The sequence below is a fragment of the Tenrec ecaudatus genome, chromosome 7, assembly GCF_050624435.1.
Source record: "Tenrec ecaudatus isolate mTenEca1 chromosome 7, mTenEca1.hap1, whole genome shotgun sequence".
NCBI lineage: Eukaryota > Metazoa > Chordata > Mammalia > Afrosoricida > Tenrecidae > Tenrec > Tenrec ecaudatus.
Window position 1 is genome coordinate 40,781,843 of NC_134536.1, and position 22,315 is coordinate 40,804,157.

General features: G+C 41.3%; 1 protein-coding gene across 1 annotated transcript in view; it reads right to left on the minus strand.

The window, feature by feature from the left end:
- The window catches only part of LAMA2 (laminin subunit alpha 2), a 636,281-nt gene that overhangs the window by 25,720 nt on the left and 588,246 nt on the right, over positions 1-22,315 (minus strand). The window contains exons 49-54 of the mRNA XM_075554570.1: positions 21,502-21,664; positions 20,679-20,823; positions 15,866-16,004; positions 9,182-9,302; positions 6,047-6,223; positions 2,406-2,554 (exon numbers count right to left, since the gene is read on the minus strand). Of these exons, the coding sequence (XP_075410685.1) occupies positions 2,406-2,554; positions 6,047-6,223; positions 9,182-9,302; positions 15,866-16,004; positions 20,679-20,823; positions 21,502-21,664 (894 nt within the window). The remainder of the gene's footprint in view (positions 1-2,405; positions 2,555-6,046; positions 6,224-9,181; positions 9,303-15,865; positions 16,005-20,678; positions 20,824-21,501; positions 21,665-22,315) is intronic.

Consider the following 22,315-nt stretch of genomic DNA (forward strand, 5'->3'; position numbering starts at 1 on the left):
CACCTAGGGTTTGAAGGAGAAAAAGTGATGTTCAACATTGGTTTTCTGAAAAGTCTTGGGAGAAAGCAAATATCCTCAATTAATCAGAGTTCTGTAATCAGTATAAAGTACTTCAAGTCATGGAAGCCACAATAAAAAGAAAGGATAAAGAATTGGCTGAACGTAATGGAGGGGCTGAATTCTGGTTGGGTCCTTCACTAGCTAGACGACGTTGGTAAATATCTCCTCATGTGTGATCAAAGCATATTGCTACAGGCATAAAGGCATGATTTAGTATTTGATAGACAACATGCCACAAGTTGGCTTTTGAAGCATTAAAAATGTTTCTGGGTGAGTTCTAAAGGTCATTAGTGATCTCAGGCTAATCAGTTTATGGTAGCCCTTGTTTACAGGGTAGATGATGATCGCTTTTTGACCTGAAAATGCTGACTGGGGCACTGCGGTAGCAAATGGGTTCTGGTTTTGGAACGGAGTGGTTGTGACTCCACACTAATACGCCCAATACACTCTCCTATAATTAATGGTGAATGGCAAAACTGTTTGTTTATATGGCCAATTAACTGAATGGCCAGTTTTCAGTGATGTACTATACACAGAGCTTAATCAAATAAAGGTTGGATTGATGGCCAACAGCTGTGAAGCTGGCATAATAAAATGTCCTTTTGAAGAAACACCTGCGAAAGGACACCTTAGTACAGCATCCTAATGCGTTGGGGAATTTACCGATGCTCTCACTGCAAGAAATGCTGCGTGTTGGATGTTTTTTTTTGTCAACTAAATTTTGAGAATCTTCCTTTGCTTATTGAAAAATCATTAAACTATAAAGACATTAAAATTCTTCCCACAATAATGAGGAATAAAATTTTCCAAATGGCTTAAAATCTATTCTACAAGGAATGCAAAACCAGTATCGTAAACCATTTCCAAAGATTCAAATGAGGAAAAATTCAGCGTGTCTTCCTCCTCAGAGACCATAACTGCACTATCTAGCTATTAGATTAGTCGACGTCCTATGTCCAGGCTTTGATCCCTCATTTGTCTTAATCATGGGCACTAAACATGTTTGTCAGTAGAGGCTTTGTATGACTACTTGGAACTGTTTCAACATACAACTTCACCGTCTGGATTATAGATTCCCAAACTTATTTTGCCTTCTCAGAAGAAAAAAAAACAAACTTTTACTCAGAGCACCTGTGGACATGCAAAACTTTGTACTAGAGTCCACAATCCAGGATAAAGTATAGGTATCTGCCTGGGCAGCCCCTCTGGAACTTTCCAGTGCTTCCCAAGGGAAGCACTGCCCACATTGGGAAACACTGGTCTATAAAATCAGCCTGTGAGCCAGGAAAATCTTTTCTATCGATTTAGAAGATAAAAAATCCTCACTGCTTATCTAACCTGTAGGAGGACAATTAGAAACTGTATTTAAACCGAAGAACAGTAGTTGCTTATTGAAGTACTGTTAGATGCGTATACTGTTGTCATATTTAAAGGTATTCTTTGTGTTTTGAGGTTCAATAAGTTTGATGTTCAGTTTTTCTTTTGTCTTCAGTCTAATAAGTGAATAACTGGTTTGGGAATTGGAAGTCCCTAAAGTCTCTGAGCTTCTGCTTTCTTTCTCTCTAATTGTCCTTCTAAACTAATTACCTCGTGGAGTTGTCATACAATATTTTGATGAAAAATTCAAATGACTTTCCCAATAAAGCAAGTATCATATACTGCAATGTTGTGAAATCAAGTTATACACGATTATGGTCAATTCTCAGATGCAGTGGCTCACATGGGTCTGCGGAAAGGGCCCCTGCCCTCACAGACCACAGGGCGTCCATCTAATCCTGGTTCACTTGATTCCCTGGTGCTGTGACTCCCTCTCCGGGCTCAGGCCCACGCTGGGGAGCGTGCAGTGCACCTAGCAGTGCCCAGTGGGTCCTGCAGCTGCTGCCAGGCTCTTTAGCTGCGACAGGTTTTCAAGCAGCTGCCATCCCCGCATCGGAACCCGAATGAGAGAGCAGCCAAAGGCTGCCGCTTCCCACAGACCTGTTCTGTGCGCTCTGATCTGCGCCCACCTATCTGAGGAGCTGAGAGGGGAGAGAGCTGAGCCTTTTGTTATCTGTGGCTTCAGAAGATGCAGCTGGTGTTTCCCATAGGTGGGGAAGGGCAGTGAACTAAATAGAAAGGCTCTTAGCAGATCTTCAAGAACCAAGAACCAAGGCAGGTGAAATCCCTGAAGTACACAATGCAAAGGGCAGGAAACGCTCCCCCCCCCCCCCCCCCGCCCGCCCGTGACTCTGCAAGGTCTAATACACCCCCTCGCGCACAAAGGGTCGGGAGAGCCTCATGCTAGGGTTAGTGGGTAGGTTAGTTTGTAGGTTGTTTAAAAGTGATTGCTCAAGTGCCATTGTTACCCTCTGGTTCTGGCGACATGAACAGAATGTTCTCTCCCGTCGTGAAACAGTCTCGGCTCTGGTTTGATGACAATTTTCCTCATTGTTCGTGGCCCCGTGGAGAGCTGCACTTCCAGGCGGCCTTTGTTCAGGAATATCGCATAATAGGCCTGCAATAGCAAATGGTTATTGAAGGGTAAGCAGGAGGCTCAGATGTGGCTTGGCTGTCCAGGTCCTCTGATACAACTGCAAATCACCCTTTTGGGGATCTTCCTGGGGAAGTAAGACTCACTGTTTTCTGCAGCAGTATACGAAGGCAGCTGGAAGTACCTTTGGGCTAATTTGCTGTTTGTGACTGGTTAGATGATTTAGGCAGTAGACGCTGTAACATACATAGCATTTCCCTGCAAAATGGAACTGAGCTGCCGAGAGTAACAGCTGTGCTTGTGATGGGGCTTCTCACCGAACGAAACCAACCAGGCATCAAAAGAGGGGCCTGCGAAAATCCCTCTCCCTTCCATTCACAGGTGGACCCTTAGCTGCTGGAAACCGGTCTTCATCTCAACCTCAGGGCGTTTGGAGGATTTAAACTCCCATTTTGCTCTCCGGACTGGTTGGGCTAGTTTGCTATCACACACATGCATCTTGTCTCCCACATTCAGATAGGAGGAGGATGGGCTTCGTCTCGCTACAGTTACCATAGCAACCAGTCTGGTTCTGATGGCCGATTATGGGCAGATTATGAATGCTGTTCTCCTCCCGAAGCTATCGACAGGGCAGGCTCTGCATGTGCTATAACCCTGGGGCATCTGGACACCGTGGTCATCTTGGTTCTGCAGGGGTCACCTGCGATACTGGCACATTTCGAGCAAAGCCACCAAGTCTCCAGCCATTGGATACTGAGCTACACAGTTCGGTGCCTCACGCAACATGTTCAGAGGGCCAGGAAGGGGCAACTGTGCGATTCTCAACCAATTAACCTTTTCATAGCTAATTGACCATTTGATACTGCAAATTCATTTAGCCAACTATATTCACAAATAACCTGTGGGTATCAAAATGTTGACCTTTAGAAAAGAAAATGTGCCAATTTTACCAATATTGGTTCTAGAACAGATTGAACTGTTTGAGATCACCTCCACTTTCAGACAGCAGTTATTATGGTAAGTTTCCAACGAGACCTTCCTTATTGAAATGCTAAAATATTAAAAATGCCATTTCCACTCTACTTTGGACAATAACACAGTATCTGCTATGGTTGATAGCTTCTTGTTGTTATGGTGTATATATATATAATGAGATACACATGTTTCACCATATATATGTACATGCACACACTGAAAATTGAGTTCCAGTGTTTTACCATATACATGTATATATAAATATTTACAAGTGTGCATGTATATGCATATATATAGAAAATTGAGTTCCAGTATTTGACCATATACATGCATACATAAATGTTTATAAATGTACATATATATGCATATATGTATACACTAAAAATTGACTTCCAATGTCTTCCTACTGGGTGTCTCTGTTACAGCCATTTTACAGATGATTCCGGTACTAGTTCCCTCCCTTTCCTACTTACTATGCTTTGGTTTTCTGTTTTATTTCCTTTAGACATGAATTGATGCAAAACGCTTTTAAATATTTTTTTTATCTCTTGATGTCTATGTATATATATATATATATACTCTAGTATTAAATCACTTGTGTATTCCTGAGATAATTCAATTTAATCTTGATGTACTAAAAATATTTTGTACACCTTTGGATTCTATTGGCAAATATTTTGTTAGGTTTTTATTTTTAGGGAAATGACTAAGATGTTCTACATCATGCTATATGTTTTTAAATATTAAGTGCCAGAATTGATTTAAGCGTCTATTTTGTATCACATTCTAGTCTGGTCATGGCAGGCTAAATGATGCCTACGACCTTTTTTCACTGAGCAAACTGGTTGAAGGGGTCGGTTAAAGGTGAAGACACAACTGAAGGTACGGAGGGACACAAAGACAGGAAAGAATGACAGCACCCAGACCTGGGAAGTTCCCTCAGAGCTTTCAACATGACCTTAGGGTCAAGATTTTGCCGAATAACCGAAGATTGCTACCTTTAAAAGTTGGACCCCAGTATTTAGACTGTATTATGGCATCAGGAGTGGGATTGAGAGATAAGTTTTCTGTTGATTTATTTTTATCTTTTCTTTCTTTTTAAAATAATAAACCATTTTATTGGGGCTCTTACAGCTCTTAGAACAATCCATATATCAATTGTGTGAAGCACATTTGTACATATGTTGCCATCATCATTTCTAAACATTTTCTTTTTACTTGAGCCCTTGTTTGCAGCTCTTCTTCCACCCCCATTCCCTCCCCTCCCACCCTCACTAACTCTTGATAATTTATAAACATTTACTTTCCTATTTTACTGTGTCCCTTTACCCATGTTCCTGTTGTTTGTCCCCTGAGTGTGTGTGGGGGGAAGGGGTGTTGTACAAGCAACATTTTTTCTTGCATGCAAAATTAATAATACTGTCTGTAATTTCTGAGTGTTGGTGGTTCACCTTTCCTTGGACTGTGCGCATTATGGCTATCTTTCAGTAGGCTGTCCAGGTATCCGTCTTCCAAATGTATTGGCCTAGACTAGTGAGTGCTTCCAGAATGCATCATTTATCAAAACATTTCAATTGATCTTCCATTAGTTCCTGAAGCTCCTATTACCTTCCCCCAGAGTGAAGCTGATTTTTTACTTTTGTCTTTAGTGTAGCTGGACTTTTTCTTTTGGCGCCATCAGGTTTTGATTATATGCTACCTCTTGAAATAGTTCAACGCCAACCAACTCTTTCTGGTATAAGGATTCTGTATTCATTCCATCTTCCTTTGATGCTTTCTGCCTTGGTCTCTCTTTTGCCTACAAAACATCCAAAATTCTAAGTTGGGGCATGATTTTTTCTTGACAGATCTTGAAATATTATTTTTGACAAGAAATGTGTCATTCTTGGCACAACCAGTCATATGCGTGTCTGCCTCCAAACGGTTCACATCCAGTTATAGCCCATTGCCTACTTGGGATTCTGATCTTTATTTATTCCATTTCCTTTTCTACAACTTCCAATTTCCTAGATTTGCATTTCATGTTCTAATGATGAATGGAGATGTACTGCTGCTTCTTCCCATGTTGAGACTTGTGCCATCGCAGACAAAGATCTCGAGACCTTGCTTTGGGACGGTAGGTCTTCCATAGTTTATTTTCAGTGTTGTCCTGGCACTGTAGGCGGCAATATTTCACTTCTGTTCATCAGGTTTCAGTGGCTAATCCCTCAGAGGAGAGCAGCCTATTCCTTCCCTGTAATCTCTTCTTAGTCTGGGAGCTCCGCAGAAGGCTGATCACCATGGTGGACTTGCTGGTGTTAAGTACCAGTGACAGACATAGGCTCCAACATCACACACCCCACCAGCCCATGGCAAACTGACAGATAAGCGGTGGTGGCATGGGGTTAGAAATGTTCGTTCCTGGATGACTGAGATGATTGTAGAAATAAATGACACAGATATAAAAATATACAAGCCATTGATAAAACCCTCCCAGTTCTTTGCAAACCAATTGTCACAGAAATATTAGAGGGATGCTGTCAGAGCTAGTAATGGGCGTACCTGTCCAGTCTGTCTTCGTTTTCTTCTAGGTGTTGCTGATGTCCCTCCACTTCCCAGGAGAATGATCCCAGACTCGTTCTTGGTGCTGAAGGACAGGTTGATTTCGGTTCTTACATGAAGTGGCATAGGGGTCAACTCTACAAATCCAGGCTTTGGGAAGTTTACTATGTGAACATTCTGCAGCAAAAAGTGAAAATGAGAAAATACATTAGAAAAGAAAATTTAAAATAATGTCTCTATATCACTCTTGTTATGAAATTCCCTTTTATTTGAGAAAGAATGAAAATCCACAATAACATAGAGAGTTAAAGATCAGTTAAAAAAGCACCATGTACATCTGTCACCAAATTATTTATAGCCTTGGAAGCCTTCTGGCACCGTCTTACGCTGTTTTATGAGTAAAGATTGGTGGGAAGGCAGTGGGGTTGGTTTGATTTTGTTTCTACCTACTTGTTACATTGACTCCTCCTAAGGCACGAGTTAAATTCATCACTGTGACCCAAGATTTCAATCTAGAACTTTTGACTTACAATAGAGATAGTTCTGATTGAATTACATTTTCTTTGGTTTAAATTCGCCTTGCTACATCTTCCTGGAAAACACTCTCGTCTTGTTAATATGTGCTATAAACTAATTGTTTCTCTTTTCAGGGAAAGCAGTACCACTTTCTCTGTCAACATTCCTGCTCCGAAGACAGTCGCCGCTATCAAATATGCAAAAACACTGTGTCCACCGTAAATTAATCACACAACCCTGAATCTTAACCAAAATAAACCAAACATTGAATAGTCCAGACTTTTCTCAAAAGCTAAAATAGTACCGTTTCTTTTGCCAGATGATAGAATTTTAAAAAATAACATTTCAGACCTGAAAGAATAGGAAGTTGGTAGAGCAACGACTATGCTGTCACCAAAGCGGTAGAGAAGCGTATGGCTTTTTAGAACTCATTTACTCATTCGTTTTCTCTCTCCTTCTCATCCCTTCCCTTCCTCCTTCACCTTCCCACCCTACCAATAAACAGACTCGTGATATACATGTTTATTGGTCACTTAAATGTGCAAGGATAACTCTCTGTCAGCAAACACAGATCCCATAATCACTTCTGATAGATGGAGGGTATTTTATTCTGAGAATCTGTTGGATTTTGCTGGTATCAAAACAGGACCCCTTTAAAAGAGCCCCCCTTGCCTGTGTTTCAGGCCAGTTAAATGGCATCAGCATGGGCAATGTTTCATCTACATTCAATTCCAATTTCCAAACCATGGAGTTTTGGATATTTTAGATAAAACCACCATGCAGCGTTTTTAATATTTATTCACATAAAATTTCAGCCTCGTATTTCAGTGGCAAAATAATTCCTGGTTACTGCAAAGAGCCTTTACAGAATCATCATTTCCACACATAGAGGCTATTCATTTTCCGGACAGGTCTCATCCTCGTGCATATCTTTTGAATGTGGATACGAGTGAAGGCTTGGAAGATTAAAACGGAGTGAAATGTTCTTTAAGAAGCTGGTGTCAATCCTTAGAACTTTAATTCTTTATATATTTCCTTTTTTCTTCATTCCAAAGCTCCTCAGGTTGGAGATTTCAAATGGAACACCCAGCTGCAAACAATAAAGTGTGTCTGGTAGTTCTTTTCCAGCCTTCAATCCCTGAAGTCATACAATGAATTCTTTTTTAACTCCCCCCCCCTTCTCCCTGCATTGCCCTAAATCCCATAAGCCCAGGGCATCAAGCCAATTCTGACCCATGGCAACCTCACAGGCGTCAGTGCAGAACTGTCCTAATAGGATTTTCAGAGGCTGATTTTTTTGTCAAGTAAGTGGTGGACTGCTAACCACAAGGTTGGCTGTTCAAGCCCACTAGTTGTTCCTTGGGAAAAAGATGAGGCTTTCTGCTCCCATAAACATATAGCCTTGGTATCCCCATATCCGGTTGCTATGGGTTGGGACTGACTTGATGTCAGTGGGTGGGATTTTTGGGAAGTAGACCAACATGCTTTTCTTCTGAGGTTACTTTGGGTGCAGTGGGAGCGCCACCCTTTGGGCTAGTAGCCAAGCTTGTTAACCATTCACTACCCAGGGGTGTGGATTCTACAGGAGTGCTTTAAAATAATCTTAATTGGAGGAAGCAATCAGAATGAACAGTTGTATATTCTCAGCGTAATTAACATCCACCAGTGTATTTGACATTTTCCTTTTTTTATAAAAAGCACATCAGTTTTGAGAGCCCGTAACATTCTTACTGACATTTGCTGATGTCAGTACTTTCTGGGTTGTAGATATTTTAAGAGCGAAGAGCTCTGACCTGAGTTTCTCTCTGCAACCCCTATGAAGAAAGTTAGTATAGAACAGTCAAGTACAGCTGGGGGCTGCTGGAGGGCTGGAGCCACAGAGAGGAGGAGACACTGAGCATCCCTGGGACTGTAGCTCAAACTTAACCTCATGGTGATTTAAAAATCCCAAGCAGTCTTCTCCAAGACACTTCTTCAGCACATTGGTGCCACAGTTCCTAGACGGTGCCAAAGGACAGGGAGTTCAATGAAAAGGATGTTTGACTCCGAAGCTTTAAACAAGATGATGTTCACTAAAGATTTTAGTGGAAACTGCAACTTACTACTGTGCTAACCACAAGGTTAGCAGTTTGAATCCACTAGCTACTCCTCAGGAGAAAGAGGAAATTGTCTGCGTCTATCAAGATTTACAGTCTTGGAAATCCAAAGGGGCAGCTCTATTGACTCCTAAAAAAAGTTGCTTCAATGGCAGCAAGACTATTTTGGTAACAATCCATTTGGATCACAGGAATTTAAAATAGATTGTAAAAATATGGGGAAGGGGAAAATAATGTTGGGACTAGATAGAAACCGAAAAGAGATGATATTAAACATGGGTATCACAGTGCTCTATTCAGGTGGGTAGTTGCATTCCGATCTGGGGTTTTCATGGTACCATTCAGGTCAATTGAACATGGGCCTGCACTTCCATCTTGCGGTATAATGTATGAAGAGTTAAGATGAGCATCGGTAGGATTTTAAAGCATGGGAACATGGAAGTAGTCCGTGCAAAAGCATCACCATATGACCTAGGAGACACCTGAGGAGAAGGTGTTCAGGAGCCATTCAAACCAGACCAACCTCCAAGGAGCATCCTTTGGTGACACCAACACAATCAGGACTGCTGAGGAGATTATATGGTGTTCTCGAAACCTCAATATCTCGGAGGCAGCCGGAAAATTTCTTCAAATTTACTTCTGGTCTGTTGGAAGTTAAATGGAAACAAAAAGCAGTGTGTTTCAGGCAATAACCGTTTCATGCATGTAACTATCAGAAGCAAGCCACAGGCACAAAGAGACACATGAGCAGGCATGTCTTTCAATGTGTGCACATGCACACACGGGGTCCAGCAAACTACCCATCCCTTTACCTGCTGGTTGAATCAAGACATGTCATTATCATCTTACAGAAGAAAGCTTTATAGAGTTCTGTTCTCCCTTCCTTCTTTCCCAACCCCACTACCTTTCTTTCTTTCTTGTTTAGTAATATCATTCTTGGAATTTAAGCATGGGCACAGGGATTACTGATGGGTATTACGCCTTTAGGAGCCCTTGGTCACACAGGGGTGAAAGCTCTCAGCTGCTAGCCAGAATGTTGGTGGTTCAAACCTTGCTGCTCCATGGAAGACAGCTGTCAGTCTACTTCCATGAAGAGGGACAGTCCTGGGAATTCTAGGAGCAGGTCTACCCTGTTCTTTGGGCTCCTGATGACTCAGATCTAACTCATGGCAGTGGATGTGGGTCTGTTTGATTTTATGAAGTGCTTGATAGATAATGAAATTAGCGGTTTTCCCCACTTAGAAGTGGGTATTGTGAAAACAACATCATAAAAATACCTACAGAAAGAAGTAAAATAAGAAAAAAAAGTAACTTTCTCAAATACCTCTAATAGAATTCTAGATAATATTTCTGTCATTATAGATTTTGGGGGGGGGATGTGTGTGGGGTGAATAGGTTGGGGAGAGTCAGTATAAATCATACCTTAACACAAACCTTCACCACTTGACCAAGAAGCAGCACCATGATATCCAGGGTGGGGGTGGTGGGGTGGTGGAATTTGTCTAGGATTTCATTTTATTTGAGTTCACAATCAGTACCCATGGAAAGAGCAGCCAAGAAATCTAATTATGTGTGACACTGGGCAAATCAATCTGAAACCAGGTGTTCGATTTCTAAAATCACGTGCTAGAGGGCACAGAGGTCAGTTTGAGGATTAGTGTGTGTTTGAACTAAGCCATGATATTATCAATCCCCCTACACGTGGAAAAGCCAGACAATGGATATGAGAGCCTGAAGAAGAGGTAATGCATTTGAACTATGATGGCAAAGAATAGTGAAGAGCCAACGGGCTGCCAGAGGATGAATACATCAGTCTTGGAGGAAGGACTGCCTGCATGTTCCTTAGAAGGGAGAACAGGAGACTGCGTTTCAAGTACGAACTTTGGACATATTATCAGGAGGAACAAGTAGTTAGAGAAGGTGCTCATGCTAGGTCCAGAATATAAAGTCATGAAAAAGAGGAAGACCTTCGAGTAGATGGACTGACACAGGGGTTGCCACAGTGGTTGTGCGGAAGGCAGGGGTCCGGGCAGCATTACCGTCCGTTGTACAGGGGCATCGTTAGTGAGACTAACTCTAGGATACTCAACAACAACAGCTGCTCAAGCTTAAGAGAGCACTTGCTTTTTCTTTAACATTTTTATCCATAAGAAACTTACAATCACACATGCATTTGGATTACCTCATCTAAAAACACAAACATGTATTTGGATTACATCATCATCATCATAAAAAACTAAAGAAGTTTCAAAGTTGAGTTTTTCGTTTGAACGGAATCCTGGTGAAGTGGCGGTTAGAGCACTAACCTGACAAGCAGAAGGTTCGTTATTCCAACCTACAAGTCACGAATATTTACAGTTCTGGGACGCACGTAGCCCAAAGACTAAAGGCCCACATGAACTATAAGGTCTTCGAACCTGAGACAAGAAGAACTAGATGGTTCCTGGCCTCCCCTGGTTACCTCTACAGACATTTTTGCCCAAGATCACAAGAGAAGGTCCCAGTTAGGATGGGCCAAGAGATGTATAGCAAAATCCAGGTCCTCCCCCACGCTAAAATCCAGGCATCTGGGGTCAAAGAGAGAGGAACCAGTGTGTCTACTGCACTGACGATCAAGGGAAATATAAACAAACAGCATGAAAGCTACGATCCTCAAAACAGCCAATGACACATGACCAACAGGGCAACTATGGTTGCCCAAAACCAAAGTGGAGAAGACAGAGGGGGACGAACGACAGGACATGGGAACCAGAGAGGAAATAGGGAGAGTGGTGCCATGTTGCATGGATCGCTACAATGTCAAGGGTAGCTTTATGTACGGACTGTTGACTGGGGAAACATATGTGTTACTCACAATAATATGAAATGAAAAAGAATCTTGGAAACTCTTTGTCTACCTAGTTCCACCTTGTGAGTTGGAATTGACTCAGCAACAGTGGCTGTTATAAACTGACTCCAAAGTCCACATTTTACATACGAGACCAATAGCACATAGAACAATGGAAAGATATAGAAGATGCATTTCATTTTTCCAGTGGGGTTTAAAAAATGGTTTCTATACCCAAATTAAGGTCCCCAGGTGGCTCAAATTGTATCAAACAAGTGACATTATAGTTGACAGTTCAAATCAACCCAATGCATCCCCCCCCCTCCCGCTGAAGATAGACTTGTTAATCTGTTTCTCAACAGAGAAAGCCCCACGGAGCAATCCTCCTTTGTACCACATGGGGTTAGTATGAGCGGGATTCAACTTGATGGCACTGCGTTTGGGTTGGGAATGTCGTCGTACCCAAACCACTCTCGATCGGTTACTCTTGCTCACTACTTCCTTTAGCAGGGCAAGCTTCCCATCAAGTCCTAGCGCTTCAGTACAGCATGTGGCCCTGGCTTCGGGGACATTCTACAAGTGGGTTTACTCTGCCCTGCTGACATTATGAGCTGCTAACTGCAAAGCCAACCGTTCAAAACTGCCAGGTGAGCCAAGGAAGAAAGTCGGGCTTGCACTCTGAGGAAGAGTTGCGGTCTCCTCAGAAAGTCTCCAGGGCAGCTCCAGCCGGTCTCATAGGGAGCTCTGAGTTGGCATCGACATGATGGCAGGGCGTTTGCTTTGGGTTTCGTAAAGAAATGGACAGAAGAAAAACAGTGCCTGTGTTCTCCAGCTGCAAAGTTTGGATAATAAAGCAAATGCATGCACTTTAACGAAACCTTAGCAGGTGGAAGGAGCTCACCAAACAGGCGTTAGCAGACTATTAGAGATGATGATACTCTTAACTCCTGAAGCACTGTCTCAAAGCTCTCGTGATGGTGGAATTAAAAGCATGTTCTGCTCTGTCCACTTTGGTAGCTAAATAGTCCCATGCAGCTGAGGCTCATGCCAATGAAGAACTTATTATCCGTTAATTTCAATTAACTTAAAATTAAACTTACCCCGTGGCTAGCAAACATTACCCTGTACAATGCCAGTCCATGAGGCTACATAAAGTAACATATTCTTCTTCTTGTGATGTTATCAGGTTCTACAAACACTGGCCAATCGCACACAAATATTCCACTTTTAGGGTAGTGACTTATTCTCTTTTCATTGTCCATGATTCCAGGATCCATTTACCTTTTTGATACTAATTAAAATACATGACCCCAGAGGAGAGGTTGCAAGCACATCAGACCCTGACTGTGTGAGCCAGGTGATTTCTATCCTGCCATATATTTGTTCTTTTTCTTTGACCATTTTCCCCAGTTCCCAAGGTTTCTCTCTCTTCTTAGCTCCTCTGTCCCCTCTTCTACTAATGAAAACATGTTTAAGTGGAAGGTGAGTACCTTGCTTATGTCTTTCTCTTATAAGTCAAAAGGAAAGACTCATGTGACCTTTTTTCTTTCAGAGCGACGTGGATGAAGTGCATACCTCCAACCAGTCATCCAGTTTGGTATGGGAAAGAAGCACAAAGACCCACTCCAAAACACCATAGTTTTGTGGTCTAGTGTTCTGAGAACCACAGAGAAGGCAGGAGTCACATATGATCAGAATTATAACGTAAGGACAGACACCTGCGGGTCTCTGCTCAGGAGGCAAACCCTTGTTTAACAACAGTCTCCCCAGATTCTGTTCATCTGGTTCTAAGCCCTGGTTTGAAATGAAGGCAAGAATCAATGAGCAGCTCGGCCACGAGGTGAACAGGCTGTGTAAACATGTGCACATTTGCAGCCTTGTGAAAAGCAGCAATGCAGTGGTAAGCACTGGGGAGCGCCGGATGATTGTCTAGCAGGCAGCACAGTACGAGGCAGGCCAGAGTCACAGATCCAGTCCCAGAGAGGCCGCTGCTCTGTGTTTATGTGGCTGTACCCGTGAACCTGGCCTTGTGCTGTCGCTTGTGTGTGGCGCTGGGCATCAGGGTGTGAGCATTTGAACAAGTAAGCAGCGCAGATCCATCATTGCTGCGGATGAAACAACTCCAACTGCACGCCCAAATGGTGGTGGAGAAGCAGCAGCATCTTTGGCGGCAAAGGGCAGCCTGAGAAACATCTCAGGGTGCGTGGCTTGCTTATGAAATGGAGTATGGATCAAGCTGCTTCGGCCCTTCTGCTTTTAGGTGAGCGCCCCGTTTCCCCAACCCATGCAGACAAGGACGGCATGCATAAATTTAACGTTTACCTTGCTTTCCTACTACGTCACAGGGAAGGGAGAAAAGAACAAAACCATTTACTTGCGATTGCCTGTTCATTGAGTAAAACAGTACGCATTGACCATGACTCTCTAAAGAAAGCATCGCACAGGGACCCACAAAGGAAACCATTGTCCCCCAAGCCCCAACGGCACAGAGAGGAGACACGTGCCCTTGACCCCAGGGAGTGGCAACAGAATCTAAAATGGCTTTTCCTGAACAATTCTCTTGGACAAATTTACTTTGAGTATGGATTTCAGGTTTGATATTTATCCGTAGGATGAAGGGGGAATGCTTGTCTGTATTCTGTAGCCTTCATGAGCAGTTCCCCAATATGGTCTCTCCCAGAGGTTAACTTCTAGGAAGCCTGTACAAATAATTTATGTTTTCCTACTACATCTTTTGCATCATATCACAGTGATATTCTCTCTGCAGGCAGAACCTAAAGTAACAGAGGGTTGTGGATCAGTCACGTGTACACCTACAGGTTGGTGGGGTCACGCAGCCACCAAAGTGGCGTCTCACCACGGAATGCGCTGTGGCAGCGAAAACGTCTGAGTGCTGACGGAGCAATGGCTCACAAGGAATATATTTTGATCCCCGACTAAAACATATACCCATCTCAATTCACACGGACTCCTCTGCAGATGATTCCTTCACAATGTACTTCGTGATCATTAAAACCACGCCCGCACTAGATGAAGTGGACTTAAGTTTAGACAGCCTGATTTGGGCTATTATTTACTCACAGTAGAATATCAGTTCTGAAAAATACCTTTTAGATTTAAAACAACTGCTGGATTCATGGCATTTAAAATAGTGCCTGGTACGTAGTAGATGCTCAAGGAGCTTTTGCTGAACGAAAGCTGAATAACTGAATTTTCAAGGAACAACTCTGTCAGAATTCCAACACGTGATTTGTAAAGACCTTTCTAACTAGTCACTTTAGAGCTACATTGTTACCTCAAGATGTACGTAGAAGGACATCCTTCAGTTTATCTGTATCATGACATGTGTCAACTTATGTACTTGAAAGATTTGTAATTAGATAGTTGCTTGGACTCACCAATCCTCTGCATAAAAGAATATGTCTCCATCTGCATGTTATGGCTTATAAAATGAGGCTGAAATTTCACCATTCGTTATGGGAAATTTGAAAATCATTGATTACATATTCCTCAGCCAATCAGAAATCCCTCCAAGTTGAATGTGAGTTGTTAGAGGAGAAACATGGAGGCGGGCCTATTCTTCTCATTAAAAACTAAATCATCAAATACAAAAAATATTAAACCTTGTAGTCTGCCTCTTGAATCATCTATATTTCATCCAAATCAGTTTGTTTCAATATAACTAAATTCAATAACCATTTATTGAACATCCAGTAGTTTATATTATGTCTTTTGTTGTATAATAAGCAGGATATTAAGTAATGTGCCATTATTTCTGAAATTGTTTTGCAACTTATATACATATTTCTTTATTGATCATTGAATTAATGAAACAGCGAATTGAAAATGTCCTCCCACCATCCTGCTAGCTACAAGATAGGTAAAAATTTTTTAAAGATCAGCATGAGCATGAAAATAGCTGATATCGTTCAAATACTAGGAAAGCTCCAATGATTCATAATGAGACTGAATGCTTAGCAATAAGATAGGTTGTACTCACAGCGTCCTGGAAGACAGACTACTTTTCAGGGGATTCTACAATGCCAGTACACCGTGATCTCCAGTGAGTGCGCAAACAGAAACCAAACAGAAAGCTTCACATCCAACTCTGATTGCCAGCTCAAATCATGCTAACACTACTTTTCATTAGTGGAATATGAGGGAGACAATAATTTTGATTAATCTCTTCTTCAAAGGTGTCAGATTAAACCTTTGTTTTCTAAAACCTAGTGTTGCTTTAACAAGCAATACACTTGGTTTATTTTTTGGCCTATCTGCAGCCAAAGGTTATGTGACATTCCTCTCATAATTAAGCACTCTGCAGAGTAGAGTGGGCTTTTAATTAAAATAATCCCCAACTAGAAATATAAACTAAGTTACCTCAAGTTCCTCAGAGTTGGCAGGCCGCCAAAATATATTTTGTCATCTGCTTTCAAGTCAAGACCAAAGTTGTTTCCAGGTGATGAAGTTGCCATGTTCTCTTCCTGGCTTGTATCTATATCTATAATTGATATATTGGCTACAGAGGAGACATAAAGTTTAATAATTTATTTGAGAAATATCAATCACATATAGGTCACCACTATCATTTCAAGATGAATTGAGCTTATTTCTCAAATTATCATTGACTTCCTCAAACATTGGTATTTTAAGTAGTCATTTAATAAACCGGAGAATTAATAACATCAATGATTAAACTGTCCAGAATGAGAGAACAAGGAAAGGCCTCACTTCTCAGGGCAACATCCAGGAGGAGAAAGGATGGATGTTTAACTCTACTTGAAAGATCAGTTGGATCACATTGTCCACGACATATATAAGGCGTTAAGAACAATTACAAAAAAAGAGAGATAATTATATAGGAGATAATGAATTATATATCCAATAGCTATATAATCAGAAATTATATACTTGACTGAAACCATACTGAGTCTGTGGCTTTTCCTGTAAATATCAGTATCCACAGAACTACCAGGATTTAGGCCCATGTGCAAAGAATTGAACCCTGTATGAAATGATGGCTCCTAAGTGGAGAGATGAGAAATGGCAAGAGGATGAGAGCCACAGCCCACCATCGTGGGCATCTCTGGGGAGGCAGCATGTTGTGAGAGGCACAGTCCTCTCCCCTTAGAGCGCCCTTCTCAGACATTTCTGATACCGCATTCAGAAACAGGAAGAAAAAGGGAAGGAAGAGAAGCACTTGGTATAGAAAGCAGATGGGGAACACTTACCTCACCGACTATTTTTTTGGGGGGTGGGGTTGTCTTAATCTGCAGGGCCAAGCTAGAATATTTGCTTGGACCTACTCCTTCATCGTTTCATAGCTACGATCGTTGATGCGTACTGAGGTATACCAGCTCACTACAATGGCAGATGTTGCTGCTAAGTCCTTGTCTGATATATGGTCTGCGTGATCCGATAGAGGCTCTATCTATTTTCACTTGTGCCTTTGAGCCGATCAATGAAAGGGCATTTCTAAATGTATTTTTGTTGTTAATTATTTCTTTCCTTAAGAAAAACTAGGTGTTTGGAGAGTCATAGGTCAACTATAGTTGACAAGCACTGGTTTAAGCAAAGTTCAAGGGAGCTCCATTGTAGGATCGACCCCACAATTTAACACTTTCGTATTCAAGGGGAAGGTGGGAGGAGAGAGGGGGAACCTATCACAATGATCTATAGATAACCCCCTCCCAGGGGAACAGATAACAGAAAAATGGGTGAAAGGAGACATTGGTGAATGTAAGACATGCAAAGAAATTTATAAATTATCAAGGGTTCATGAGGGAGGAAGGGAAAAAATGAGGAGCTCATACCAAGGGCCCAAGTAGAAAGAAAATGTTTGGAAAATGATGATGGCAACAAATGCACAAATGTGCTTGCACGATGGATAGATGCATGGATTGTGATAAGAGTTATAAGAGCCCCCAATAAAGTGATTTTTAAATAATGCTTAGGGAGAGAGACATGAAGCATAAAGTATCCCCCAAATATATTTCACAATCAGGCATTGTTTGTTTCTCTAACTTTAATCGTTTAGGCCTAGTGTGATTTGGAAAATGCATAGAAAAAACAAACACTCAAATGTCATCGTAATCTGTAGCCCCTCCATTCCCAGAGCAAGTATTTTCAGTGAAGTCACGCAGTAGTTACCTAGCTTTAAAAATAGAAATATCTGCACCTATTAACACCTCAGCTCTTCAAAAACAGGCAACAAAAAGCAACCTCCAGGAAAATTATCCATGAAAATATTTAGCAAGTTTACAATGGAAAGAATTAATTATTAATATTAAAATATTTTATCTTTAACCTAGAGTGCCTAAGAGAAAAGCGATTTCTAAAACTGCCTTCATGACTTTTCATACAAATTCCTTTCTATCAGCTCAGGAAAGAGTTTTTCCTATGGGCCTGTTGACTGGAAAGTGGAAATCGCCTCTTCTAGCAGCCTGGATGGTATTTCAATGGTGCCTGTGAAATGAGATTCTGCCTCTCTATCGCGGGGAAACCACTGACTGGAGGTTGCGTTCCTCCTTATCCCTGAGTGAATATATACATTTTTAGAAATCATTCTAAGAAAAGCTGATAAAAGAGCAGCAACACAATTGAATTGAAACTTACTGGCCCAAGAGTTAGCTCTAGCAGCGGTATCTTGAAAGGCATAGTTTTGCTGAGTTAAAGGAAGGAATTTACCCTTCATGGGTAATAGCAATGAAGTAGGTTCTGCTAACAGTCATTCTTATTTCTTGCTCTATTTCTTTTCCTATTATACAGAGAAACTAGAAAATTTCAGCATTGATTAGGATGGACATCATTTAGGCATGTGTAGAGTAACAGGGATTTTATTAACTCCTAAGCACAGCATAGAGGCTTAATAAGCATTTTATACTTAATGCTGAGTTGTTATAAGCAAGTCGTCTTTAGTTGAGTACGTATTTGTGTTTCTCCCCACTCTCAGTTCATTATAAATCTAAACAGTCATTCCAAAATTTGTCTTCCCATCACCACCCTGTGGGATACGCCACATTCTCATCAATGGCTCGTGAAGAAGATGGGAAATGTCCCCTGAAGGATGGGCTGAGGCTCTAAGGGATCATACTTTCATCGACTTGTAGAGAACAATTCATCTAACACCCGATTTAGTCACTGGAAAGAATCAACGATCCACCTTGCAGGAGTCTTATTTGGACTTCTGTCTAGTTACTCCTTTGTCTCCGTCTTTACAGAAGGCTTCAGCGACGTCGCACTCAATGGAGACGAGTTGGCTGAGCGGTCAGATTTCATGCAGCGTCTGGAGCTCTTTTCTTCTTCTTCCTTCGAGGAAATTTCATTTTCTTGGATGTCATTACACCATGTACTTCAACGTCTCTTACGCTCTCTAACCTCATTGTTAGTCTTCTTTCTTGGAAGCTATTTCTTTGAACGCCTCTGAAATGTTGATGCTCCCTAGTGTCTGCCCATTCACCTTGCAAGGTTTAGCTATGTGAATAAATTCAAGCTTTCATTTACTTAGGATGACTAAAAGATGGGTATGCCTGGGCCCGACTTTCATTTTAATTTCCAAATTAAATCAAGGAGATACCATTTTTCCCTTTAGTATTTCAAAGAAAGCACATTCCAAATCACTTTTTTTTAAAACTTCCAATCTCTATGCCTATTCTACTTGTTGGCCCTAGTATGGTCCTCATCCAAGCTCCTAAACCAGTGCTTCTCAACCTTCCCAATGCTGTGACCCTTTAGTATAGTTCCTCATGTTGTTGTGAACCCTCCCAGCCATATAATTATTTTTGTTAATTTATAACTGTCATTTTGCTACTGTTACGAATCAGGCGACCCCTGTGAAAAGGGGCGTTTGATTCCCAAAGGGGTCGCAACCCACAGGTTGAGAACCACTGCTGTAAGCCAAGAACTTTTGGGGGGTGCTGGTCCAACAGTTAATCAGATTCTTTCTTACTGAGTAATTATGCAGAGTCTCTAATGCAGAGATGTGCATTTTTTGTGCTTTCCTTGTAGGTGGATAAAGTGTGGAGGCTGTGTTCATCTGATTTATAGAAATGCAAAACAGATTTGTCTCCACGGAGGACGTTCTCCTCCGGCTCAGGCTCCAAGGAAAAGCAGCTAGGGAATACTTTCGTACTGACATCTTCATGATTGTCCATTGCTCTGAAGAATCCGAGTGTGCTTTTCGGCTGTGCCTCAGTGGTACTCCCCTGGGGACCAACCTTTGTCTGACCCAGATGTTTCTCCCTTTTGAAATCCATAGCCTGCCATGCACAGCTCTGCTAAGACAGTCAGCTCTCTACTGTCTAGCCATTAATGTACTATCTCTCTTCCCCTTTAGGCTGCCAATCCCTTGCAGGCAATGACCTAGCTAGACTTTACCCGGCTGTTACACAATTCTTAGTAGGTGCTTAGCAAATGTTTGTTAAATGTAGGAATGAAAGGTAGCACAAAGTTAAATCAACCTTTTCATGAAAATTCAAATGAGCAAGGCTAACATGAATTAGTCCTCTTTATAGTAGCGGAAACATAAAAGGTCATCTGCAAATCTCTGCAGCTCTGCCATCCTACCCGGAATTAGCAGGATCAGAAGTACGGGAGGATCTGACACCACGGGAGGATCTCATACGTGGGGTTTGTCTTGGTTCTAAGAGTTTTATTTGTCATTGACTGCAAATAAGCTTCCATCTATGTTTCCCTCCTGAAAACATCAGCACAGCCTATGTGGAAGAGTTTTGAAAATGCCCATACCCAGGAAATGTCAAGTTATTATTAATCAATTAGTGACATGCATGCATGTGCTTTTTGGGCAACTTTGGACAGTGAAACAGGATACCACCTATAGCCTTACAAATTCTACTTCTGGGCTATTCTATAGGAAATATATTGGAAAATAGGGGAAAGCACACTTACTTACAACATTTTTTCAAATCTACTACAGGATACAATTTTACAAGTAGTAAGACCATGTTATGGTCTTTCAAATTAAACTCTAAGTTTCACCTGAAATGATAGAGAGACATTAGGCTCTTTACGCAGTCATGTCTAATCTAGACCACCTATAGTCTAAGCAAAAGAAATGTCTCAATTTTTCAGAGAATTTGTGAATATCTAAAATTACAGAAAGAGTCTTACTCATTATTAGCTCCAGATAGCTTGATTAAGATTCATATTGCATTACTATACTGTAAACACTCACCTTGTTTTTGAATTCTTGACAGGGTGAAAGATTTCCATTTCCCGTCATTATGGTTTTGATTGCTGACAATGGAAGTCATTCCTGAACCCAGATCATAGCTGACTTTTATGTGCCCATCTGTGAGCTCTACGCTCATGAAATCTTTCTGTTAATAGGATCAAAACAACCATAAGAGCAGTAGTGGTTACATACACAGAGAAATGTATGGGTATTTGCTTTTCTTTTGTTAATGCTAGGGATTTATGGCTAAATTACCGAAGTGTTGCCCTGTAATAGAAATCCATTTTGGAAATAGAATTGGTGTGGCTATTATTGTGTGTTTTCTTCAGTGGGATGCCCTGGTACAAATGGTCATAATCATATTACTAGGATATTTTTCATTAATGTTAGCATGGGTTTGTCAGAAAACATATTAAGCAAAACAAAAAAATATGTTTCCCAAAAGAATTTACTAATAAATATTGATCTGGAAAAAAAACAAGGCAAAAGAATATGTAGAATTCTCTTAATTTAGGTCACTGGAAGAAGACAAAGGGAACAGGTCTTGTCCCTCATGAGTCCACAGTAGGTGCTTTACTACAGTCTCCACTGGGTGCTTCTCTTAAAGGATTATATGGGAATTCTATTGAAAATAGAACATAATTAAACCGTATGAGTAAAATTATCGAGGTAAATATATAATTCACCTCTACAGCCATGCTTAGCTATCCCACAGCCAATCCTTTGAACAATCATAGGTCATTTTAACAGTGACTAACTTTCTGATTGGAATCTCAAGGGGAAAAGTGAACACAGTTTCCATTAAGGAAGAGGAGCTGCTTACCAGGTCTCGTGTGGCAAGGTACATGAGGAGAGCATTGGAAGAAAATGTTCGGAACTTGAACATGACTGTGGAGATGTTGGGATACCAGCGGAGAGGGCGGCTAACCAACGCATAACCTTCTCCATCGAACTGAATTATCCCCTCACGATCTTCCACCTGGGGACTAAAGAGAAAGGCATTGTGCATGACAACTTAGTCGTTATATAAGATTGTCCTCTAGACTGTCTGCTGCTCTAAGGCAGGGAACATCCAAAATCAATCTCTGACCACCTTATGCCGTCATTCTAGATGACACCATCTTTTACCCGAACTTTTAAAATCATCTGCTTACTTCTGTTCATGGCCCAGTGAAATCTAAACTCGATTTATAGGAGTGATGGATTCTTTCCAGCCTTGGGATTGTCAACTATCTTGTTGTTTTACTCTCATTTAAAAAAATAATTTTATCAGTGGCTCTTACAGCTTTTATAACAACCCATACATCAACTGTATCAAGTGCAAGTGTACATATGTTGCCATCATCCTTTACAAAACATATTCTTTCTGCTATCAGCTCCCCTTATTTTCCTCCTTTCCCCCCTCATGAACCCTTGATAAATTATAAATTATTATTGTTTTCATATCTTACATTGTCAGCTGTCTCCATTCAACCACATTTCTGTTGTTCATTCCCCCTGGGGGTGGGGTGGGTTAAATGTCAATCATTCTGATAGGTCTCCCCTTCCTCCCTCTTCTCCCCTGACCTTCCCCCTACTCTCATGGTATCACTACTCCCACTACTGTTCCTCAGGGGCTTATCTGTCATGGAGTCTGT